The following is a 10,450-nucleotide window of genomic DNA, read 5'->3' as shown; positions in this document are numbered from 1 at the left end:
ACACCTGTACCTCGCGGTTGTCCAGAGAAATATTTTTCTAGAAATTAGACATATGTTTCACGTAGGTCACATCGACCGGGATGGAACCTTACTCAGATTTGCCTGGTTCCAAAGATTATATCTCCCTCCACCGCTGCTCATTACTGACCCGTAAGCCTTTGCCGGCCGATCTGGGTTTATGGCCATTGGAAATGACCCACTTATTAAAGCTTATGATGGGTTAGAATGGTCCTTCATCCGTCAGATGCTCCACTTCTACCAGTCCCCAACAATATCACAGCTCCGGTTGAGCTGTGTAACCTGCTCAGTTGAACACTCTGTCCTAATAAACGGAGAGAAACCAGCTTACATGTCTCCCCACTCGTGGATAGAGACAAGGAGACCCCCTTTCTCCTTTACCTATTCATCTCGTGCCTTCAAATCTCTCGTACCTTCATACTGAAGCCATTGAGTCGAAAGAGTGGAAACAGATTCTGGTGGGAGAAACTGTTTTGAACTTTCCCACATGTTTTTTTGCAGATGACCTAGTGCTCTTTGCAAAAGTGAAAGGACTTGTCGATCCATCGCAAGTACACTAGCTGAATTCTGCTTGGAATCAGGATACGTCATCCAAAGTGAGAAATCACAAGCTTTCTTCTCCTCCCAAATACCATCTTCACTAAAAAGCTACTATTTCCCAATTCTTGGTATCGAGAAAACCAAGAAACTAGGGTCTTGGTTTTCCATTATTCAAGAGAAGATGAGACCACAAAATTTCAATTCGCGTCACTCTCATCTAATCAGTTCTCTCAGTTATACCGACTCATATAAATGCAGGTAACCGAAATTCCCAAGAAAGTTAGTGAAAAAATGGATCAAATAACTAGATATTTCTTATGGGGAGATACCGTTGAGAAAAAGAAAACCCGCTTGCTTAATTAGGATGCGGTAGCCATGCCAAAAAGAGAGGAGGTTCAAGCCTGCCATCAAAAGACTAAATTCGAAATCTCGCACTCCTGGCAAAACTCCATTGGCAATTATACCTATCATAATTTATCACGAGGCAATACATATTCTAAGACCATTTCAGTCGGTTGGAGACCACCACTGCAAGAATGGTCTAAGTTGAATACAGAGGAGCCTTCGTAAGAAAATCCTGAGGAAGCAGGTGTAGGTGGGTAATTGAGAAATTTCCGGGGAATTGGATTGCCCCGGTTCAGTGAAAACGTTGGCGTTGCAGCCAGCGTGGTGGCAGAACTATGGAACTTCTTGATGGGCTCAGATTAGCTAAAGTTCATAGCATCCAACAGCACAAGTACTCGAATTGGATGCTGAAATTGTACTCACCCAAACTTTGTACTCACCAGTGATTGCAGGCCATTGCTCCAAACATTCACAGACGTGCCGGTCATCCAGTGTGCCGCTACGAGATAGGCTACTGCGAGGTGAACCGGTGTGCTGATGCCCTAGCCAAATATGTGCTACTAATGAAGTCTTTCTCTTTGTTTTCCCATTATTCTGGTATCATGTCATCTAGCTTCTTTATGGATTTGCTCAGGCTATATTTCCCTCTATGGTGTAATGCTTTGTAATAATTGATCACATATTTGCAGATCCATACGATCAAGATATGCAATTATGTGAGAGAAAGAGGGTACAATCAGTGCGCATGATAATTTCGAGCACAAATACGCAACAACCAGAAGCAACATTAGTCCATCTAGCAATTTGATCCTCCGTAGGAGGCGACATGTCATGCCAAATGTGGCTGTGCTCAGGATTTGTGTGTAAAAGAACAGCGTAAAACTTATGAACTTTCTTGGTCTCTATTGTAGTTTCAATTTTCCAATTTTGGCATTCTTCGAGTATATCATGTACATACTAAAATTCATATATATCCTGTCGAATTCATTGTATAAAAAGAGCGAGAAAGTCTTCAATTCGTGATGAAAACAGCTTTGTATTAATCTCAATTGATCTAACTAAAAGAGTCAGTTTTACAATTCCTGTGTGTTTTTTGTACATCGTTTCTTTTCTGATCTAGCCTAATGAAAGAATGGGTCAGAACTAGGCCGGCCAATCAATATGACCTTTTCAGATACTTGAAATCCAGAGAAGAATCCACACAATCCACCCGGTCCTTGTGCAGATTCATCAGCTTCAACAGCTCTCTCACGTTCTCCTTCGTGCCCTCCCCACAACCCACCTGCAACAGCACCAACATCTTCTGAAACCCACCCGCTTGGATCGCCTCTATCAGAGCTCTCCTCTCATTGCCCTCTTCGTTCTTGCACAGCTTCCACAGGATGGCAACCGCAAAATCCGTCGCCAGATTGGACACCCTCAGGATCTTCTTGACCAAGATGGGCATGGTCAAGGCATGGCCGAAGGCCTCGTCCCTCCCTTCTCTGCTCTCGCAGAGGAGGTCGAGAACTCCCAAGACCCTCTCGCACACGCCTTTGTCCGACAAGTCCAGAAGAAGGTTTATCAGCAGAGGGACAAGACCCAGTTGCAGTAACTTCGACCTTGTCTTGTCACCGTTTGGAGAGTGAGAGATCATGTTGAACAGGGCCACCAGAGTAGCATTTGTTGCAGTTGGGCCAATTGGCTCTCTGATCATCCTCACCAATGCCTCTTCGATGCCTTCGACTGGTGCCCTGTGCCTAATCCGATCCGACGAGATGGCTTCTTTTAGCACGAGGACCGCGTTTTGCCTCGCCGACAGGTCGTCGCAGTTCAGGAATCCTAGGATGCAATGCAAGGACGTTGCCGATCCTAGCCTGGCGAGACCCTCCTCGCTGACCGGCCTCACGTGCGCCAATGCCGACACGATCACCTCGAGCAGCCCATCGTGTTGCCCCTCCGTCGAGGCGCTCCCGAACAACTCGAGCGCCGCCGACAATGCATCGCCAGCGCCGCCTTCCGTCACGCACCGCCTGTTCCGCTCGCTCTCCTTGACCCAAGACCTGATCTTCCCCACCAGCTCGTAGCACCTCCTCGCGTCGCCGCGGCTCGCGGCGGCACCGATCCTCTTGCAGGCCTCCGACACCTCGTACGGGGCGACGGGGATCCTCGGCGTGGGGATCCTCTCCACCCCGAGGGAGCTGTTCTCGACGCACCAGCTCTGGATCATCTTCCTTATCGCGTGGTTCGGGATGAGGTCGAAGCCGCCCCCGCCGCCGAGCGGCTGCTTCGTGACGGGGCAGCTCGCATTGCCGGCCTCGATCCACCGCTCGATGCTGCTGCGGTCGTACGTGATCCCGGTGGGCAGCGTGACGGGATCCTTCATCAGGTCCAGCGATATGGGGCACCGGAAGGGCATGGGGACGGCGACCTCCGTGTCGAGGCTCGCCGCATCAATGCGCGCCTTGCTCTTGCCGGCGCGGCGGCCCGCACCTCGTCTTCCCCAGGGCAAGACCATTGTCGTTGCCGTCCCTCGGCGTCAGGCAGGCAGAGAGGAAAGATTCGGGGTTCTCGAGAGAACGAACGAACGCGTTCGTGTTTCGTGTGTCTTTTGTGTGTGTTTGTGCGTTCGTGCTTGTTTCGTGGTTTGCTGAGAGAAAGAAGGGAGGGATCGAATGGGTTTTTATAAGGGAATTTGGGGGGGGGGGGGGGTCGTCGTGGGGAAGAAAACGAACCGATTAAACGCGGGGTCAAAACTTCGGCAGGCGGGATCGTTCAAAATCATGCGGGGGAGATCTCGTGGTAGGAAGGTAGTGAACAGTGACGTGGTTCCCGTTGAACGTTGACCGTTGAACGTTTGGAAAGGGAGAAAGGGAGGAGGGAGGGAGGGACAGCGTGAAACGGCGAGCGCAGTCTTAGGAACCGAGGCTCGGTCCGGTCTTCGATGCGGTGTGTTTATTATATATATACGTAAGTTTGACCGGTTGACTCGGCCTCAGAGAGGAGGGAGGTGGCGGGTCAAGTAGGCGGTGAAATTGTTTAGTGCTGAGCTGTGCCGGGGTTAGACCGAGAACGGCTTCGGGGCGTGGGCCCCGCCTGCCAGCTCGGGGCTCCGGTGGAATTCGCGCGCGGGCGGGGGGTCGTCTGACCTGACCCGGTCCGCCGAAGGGGGCTCGTCGTCCACGTGGGGGGATGTGCTTGATTTGACCGGCCTGGAATCATCGCTTTCGGAATTTGCGAAATTGCAACACGTGACCGTAAATTGTTTTTTGAGGGGGGATAGGGGAGATTTAGGTTATGAACAGTGGACGAATGGCTGGAGAATGATTTAGTTTCGTAACGTGAGTATGAGGACGGAACTGAGTAATAAGTCCTTAAGCTTCTTCATCTGAACGCCGTGATGTTAAAAATTCGGGGGTATCCTTTGGGATAAGTAAAAAAAAAACTATCTCCCGATAAGAAAGATTGGATATGTGGGCACTGGTACGTTAAAATAAGAAAAAAAGTTCTGTCAGCTCGTCAAGTGTATATATATGAACAGGTAGGGCGACTCCAATCGGAGACTTCGATTTTCTTCTGCTTTGGTGAGGTACCTTGTATAACCACACCAAGGATCCAAGGCATGTCTCTTATTAGGTGATTGAACGGTGGACGCATGGTAAGTGATTGATTTAGTTTCGTGATACAAGTTTAGGTGATGATTACCGAACGTCATTTGATTAGACTTTCGATTAGTGAATTTCGAATATGAACATCATTCGAATGTAAGTTTAGGGTGCGTTTGTTTTACCGAGGACGAAAATATCTTTCATGGAATTCATTTTCAAGGAAAATTGCTAGTTTTCATTTGTTTAGTTGGTGTTTCAGGGAAATCGATTTCTTTTTTGCTAGATGAGGAGGCCGTCTTTCCCCTATCTAAGCTTGTTGGTTTCAGTCGATAGAAAACGTTTGCCCTAGATTGATTAGTTTTCATTCATCCAAATTTCGAAAAAAGTCAAAAAACAATTTCTCGGAAACAGTTCTCCTTCAAACAATCGAATCATTAATTGGTAATGAATACGGGCGATGTCTATTTTCGTAATTTACCAATTCGAAGGCGAAGGAAAGTGCGCGGTCCTAGATATTGGAGACTCGAAAGAAGTGAAAATGTGGTGAGAAACTGAAAATCTTGGCGCTTTCCAACCGTGTAGGACTTGTGTTGCAACTCTTGTCAAACCGTGTTTCCAACTGGACCCATGTCTGATCCTGCTGGCAAGTACCTGGGAAGCAGCAGCAATCCACGAATTTGTGTTAGCTTCACAGAAGTTGGGGTTTGACACGTCAAAAATCCATGTAGAAGGAAGCCTGTTTTGCTTGCAGGTGGCTAACCAAGTCAACAGTTCCTAAATCCAAACATTAAACAGAAAGCAATTTTCTCACCAAAAAAAAATGAAGAAGAAAAGAATCGATTTGTTTGATCGCGGTGTATGTAAAACCGATTTCATGTATCTCATTTAAATGGTATCCCCGTGAAAGCTCTTCTCGAGGGAAAAAAATGTTTGTGTTGACGAGTGAACGAGGAATATGGATGCTGTGAAAATTCTAATCAGAAGATTCTTGCTAAAGTTACTTAGCAACGAATTAATCCCTATTCAAACGTATTGACCATACATATAAAACGATGGTTCGTGAGAAATTGTTCACGAAGAGCCAACTTGCATTAATCAAGTTGTGATTACAAACTTAACGAGGAACATAAGTCAATATTTTTCCTCTGTTCAAACAATATATATATATATATATATATATATATATATATATTTATTTCTCCCGTAAATTGGTCATAAAGAAGGGAAAAGCAAGAAGGGTCTACGGAAAAATTCTTTTCCATTGTTCAAATAGACACGCAATTTGCGGGTCACTTTAATTTAATTAGGAAAAAGTTTGAAGAATAAAGCTATTAAGCATTCACGAGAAATATCTAGTATCACGATCAGATATCGCATCGGACCCAGACAATATCCGGGCATTTTTTCTATGGATTAACACTACAAAAAACTCCAAACTGGTATACCTATAACAAATTTACCCCAACCTGGTACACTTATAACAGATTTATTCCAAACTAATTTTTTGACCACAAAAAAACTTCAAACTGGTACACCTATAATAGATTTACCTTCCGTTAAATTGAATTTATATCACTAAAAATCACAAAATGGTAAACCCGTTAACTTTCACCTGTCATCCAACTCGGAAATTTGACGATAAAATTTAACGGAAACTGACGGAGGGTAAAATTGTCATAGGTGTACCAGGTTTGGGGTTGTGGCCAAAAATTAATTTGAGATAAATTTGTCACAAGTGTACCATGATTTAAATTTTCTTTTTAGAGTTTTTCGTGGTATTAACCCCATTTTCTTTTCGCTACAAATGAGGTGGTACATTTGTCTAATGTCTCTACAAATTTTGAAATCAAATCGAAAGTATTTTGTGCGGCCGCAACGGGCTCGTTCAAAATGAATAGCAATCACGTCTTAAACCGAACATTCTGCCACCGGTGCGGAGCTGTTATAAGGTCGCTAATGCCGGTTGCCCGATCTCACCCTTATTACTTAAAACATTTGCAAGTAGTGGTACCGTTGAATTCAACCTCTCTTCTAGAAATAGTCTATCGGCCTATACTTTCTTCAAATGCCCCTTTTATCATTCAAACGGGTTTGAAAAGAACTCCCTCGTGTTCCTAATTTATTCAATATTTGGGGTTTCGAGCTAACAAGTCTCTGCATTTGAGTCATCTAGCTCGCTTAATTTATATAATCAAGTACCCACAGCTTCTTCTGTTTGATCTCTAGATTGTTAGAATGAGGAGATCAATTTATTCAAATAACAACGGTGTCGGTACGCAAGAACAAGCATTGGTATGTCGCAAATTAAGAAAATCGCGGCACCCGCGTGGCACACATTCTCGTATAATCTCTACGTCATGATCGATTCTATTCATCGCTTCATGATTAATCAATGCAAATGGTATTTTCTCACTGTGCAAAGTATATCTGTTCTCCTTGACGGGCGTGCCCAGTTGATCTGCTAGGGTAGGGTGCACACAGCACACGAACATGCCCAGACATCTTTTAAATTTTTAAGATTAAGTTGTATTTTGTGTTGGTAAAATTAGTTTCACCGTAGCTAGATTACATTTACATTCGTAAATATAAGGATCAATACCACGAAAAATCTCAAACCGGTACACTTGTGGCTAATTTACTCCGAATTAATCTTTTAATCACAGAAAACTCTAAACAGGTACATCCGCGATAAACTTACCCAAAACTAATTTTTTTACCATAAAAAACCCTAAGCTGGTATATTTGGTATATTTGTGATAAATTTACCATTCATTAGTTTCCGTTAAATTGGATTAATACCACAAAAAATCACAAATTGGTACTCCTGTGACAAACGGAGAGTAAATCCCCAAATTGGTACATCCCTTAACTCTACGAGTCATCCAACTCAATAATTTGATAGTAAAATTTAACAAAAACCAACGAATAGTAAATTTGTCACATGTATACTAGTTTGGGGTTTTTCGCGATATTAACCTTATTTATAAATGCAAAAGTTATCCTACAATTCATAAATTACCCTTTAGATTTCTTTAGAAAGGAGAAACTCCGGAACATGAACACTTTTGATAAAATAACCTACAAATCAGTCTGTTATAGTTTCTCCGGTTGGAGGAAAATTCCCACGACCAATAATACCCCCTTGTTTATATGGCTATAATACATGTAACGTCATTATAAATTCCATTACTATAGTATTATTAACAATAACTTAACTGAGTAGAGCTCAATTTCTATCAATACATCGAGAAGTTTGCACTAGACTCTCCCGAGCACAAGGTGTTTTTTAAGTCGTACGTATCTCTTACTTTCAGTTCCTGACTTCTTCTTTCGACCTTTAGAGCTTGAGAATGGACTTTTTTTAACCTAATTTGACATAGATATTAGCCTTCAAATTCACCTTGAATCTTTCCATCAATTTCCTAAAATTACAAATGAGTTTGAACAAAATTCGAAAACGGGCCCTTTTGCTCCGGATTTGACCAAAAAGAACACACACCTGAATGTCAATCAGCTCTTCTAAGCTATGATTGTCCAAAATTGGGCCTGGCCCAACCTGATCATCGGGCCCAGGATCGGCCCATCAGCCCCATTATCAGTTTCAGTCTCTCAGAATATACCGTCATCATCGAGAGTCAGATATTTTCTATCTTTTTTTTCCGCACCGCCGCGAGCCGCTCCCTCCGCCCACACCCGCCACCGCCTTAACTCCGATCGCACTCGCCACCACCACGCTCCGCTCACATGTGATGTTAGTGATATCTAGGTATCTTCTAAAGATATTTAGAATATGATATTTCCTCTAATTTTCCAAATCTCTTTTGATTTCCCGCCAAAAAACACCACACCCAAAACCCGCACCATGTCCTCGCACGAGCAGCCATAGTCTCTCTCCTCTACCACTTCGCCCTCTCATTCGACGGGGCCACTGTCCTCGGCCTGACCCCTTACTTACGCCGCCGTCGGCACGATTGTCAAGTTCACCTCCAGCTCCTCCGCTCTCCACAAGCTCCAAAGATGCCCCGTCGGCCCGAGTTCCGGGCCACCGGTCTGTGCTCTCTGTGGAAGGCGCTTCCGATTCGTGGAGCCGGTCGGGAAGAGAGGAGCCCGTGATCGTGCGTGGCCTAGTAATGGCGAAATTGACTGTCCAAGGAGGGACGTGGAAGGACTTGAGGCAGAATATCATGTTCTCGCAGGGCTTCGGCAGCATGGCGGTGATCATACTGAGGAATCAAACGGTAAGTGTGTACACGCACTGTTATGGATTATTTTACTCGATTATGTAACGTAATGGAAAGTGGTCTTTGTCTGACAATTCGTGGTAGCATATAAACATGAAGATGTGTACAAGAGGTAAAGGTAGGTCTTCTGTTCGGTTTCAGGTTCCATACAGATTCCACTTAAAACCTGGAACTTACTCGTTCGAATAAGTTCCTCATTTTTTAGAACCTAGAACCTACCATGCATACCCTAGAACCTACTCTGTTTCAGGTTCCAAGATCTACCCAGGTTTCACTTGTATTATTAATTGAACGATTGGAGTGAATCATCACCTTTGATGACCACCACTTGCTACTACAATCCACTGACCACAATTTATATTTAAACATATGAAGAATATGATACATTAACAAGGTAAAAGTCTTAGTCATAAAATGAAAGCTTAGACTAGTGGTTCAAGATACACTAATCATCGAATACCATAAATATCACAGGATCGCGCAAAGACATGGATTAAGAAAAACACAAAAACTTTTTCCAGGTTACAGGTTTCAGGTTTTATCTAGAACGTGGAACTTATTCGTCGAAACAGATTTTTCTAATTTTTGGAACTAAGAACTTATCCTACATATCTCGGAACTTGGAAGCGAACAAGTTTGCACCTGTCCGATTCTTCGGTTTCACTACCCTGAAACTTTGCTCATCCCTAATTTGGATGTTCTATCTTTGTGTTTTGCATCAGTGTAAGCAACTCATGTCTTGTATTCCGTCTTCTCTTTCAATGCCACAGACTACGAAAGGGAAGCAAATTGATCGTTGAGGCATTGAGGAGTCCTTGATCTTCTATTTTCCATTACGAAATGCATATCCAATGAGTGGAAGGGACTTTTTGGATGGACTTCGTATCTAGGCGCTATCTAGTCAACATCCTTGCGAGAACGAAAACCCTCATCAGTAATTACTGGATCGGCCGATAATGAATAGACTCGTCAAACGAATGAAATATTCCCAATATTTAGCAAACTCCAATTAACAAATCTCTTTTCTGCAAATTGCTGCCATCTATTGAAGGTCTACTTCATTTTCATGTACTCGTGATTCCTAACATAGAAATCATGCGACTTGGATAAAAGCGACATTGGTTATCTATCCTTGGTCAGCGTATATGGTTGACCTATATTTCAAATTTTTTTTTCCCTTTTTTTTTTCTTTTTTTTTTTTTTTTTTTTTTTTTTATTTTTTTTTTTTTTTTTTTTTTTTTTTTTTTTTTTTTTTTTTTTTTTTTTTTTTTTTTTTTTTTTTTTTTTTTTTTTTTTTTTTTTGTTTTTTGTTGGCCTGGGGGGGGGGGCGCCCCGGCCGTGGGGGGGGGGGCGGCGGCGGGGGCCCGGGTGGGCGGGGTGGCCGGGGCTTAGTTTCGTTGCACTGGGGTTGCTTGACCTTGGGGGGGGGCATCTGGCCTGGGCCGGGGAGTCAGCCCGGAGCCTCACGGTGGCCAGTTTTGCGTGCCGGTGCATCTAGCTTGTTCGGGGGTCAAGCTCGAGGGGCGGGCGGCTTGGCACGGGGCGGCAGATCTAGCTCACGGGGGTGCGGGTCCCCTTGCCTCCCGGGTGGCTCCGCCGCGGGCCGTCGGATCTAGCTCTCGGTGCCGGAGGGCCTTCGCGGCTCCGGCGGGGATTAAGATAAGTTTTTTTTTAATAAAAAAAAAAATTACAAAGCCTTTGCAAAAAAAAAAAATTTGC

General features: G+C 44.1%; 1 protein-coding gene across 1 annotated transcript; it reads right to left on the bottom strand.

Annotated features, from left to right (window-relative positions):
* Nucleotides 1–2,059: 2,059 nt before the first annotated feature.
* LOC115681337 (U-box domain-containing protein 21-like) lies at nucleotides 2,060–3,400 on the bottom strand. The gene has a single exon (XM_030605253.2). The coding sequence runs from the start codon at nucleotides 3,398–3,400 to the stop codon at nucleotides 2,060–2,062; it is 1,341 nt and encodes a 446-aa protein (XP_030461113.2).
* Nucleotides 3,401–10,450: the final 7,050 nt, after the last annotated feature.

The sequence above is a fragment of the Syzygium oleosum genome, unplaced genomic scaffold (genome assembly GCF_021117445.2).
Source record: "Syzygium oleosum isolate NSW1041296 unplaced genomic scaffold, Sole_v2.1 Sole_v2.48, whole genome shotgun sequence".
In the NCBI taxonomy this organism is placed as follows: Eukaryota; Viridiplantae; Streptophyta; class Magnoliopsida; order Myrtales; family Myrtaceae; genus Syzygium; species Syzygium oleosum.
Note: the sequence above shows the minus strand (reverse complement) of the source record. Positions and strands in the feature narration are given on the sequence as shown.

Coding starts and splice junctions, on each gene's coding strand:
- LOC115681337 (XM_030605253.2), bottom strand. CDS start 3,400: ATGGTCTTGCCCTGGGGAAGACGAGGTGCGGGCCGCCGCGCCGGCAAG.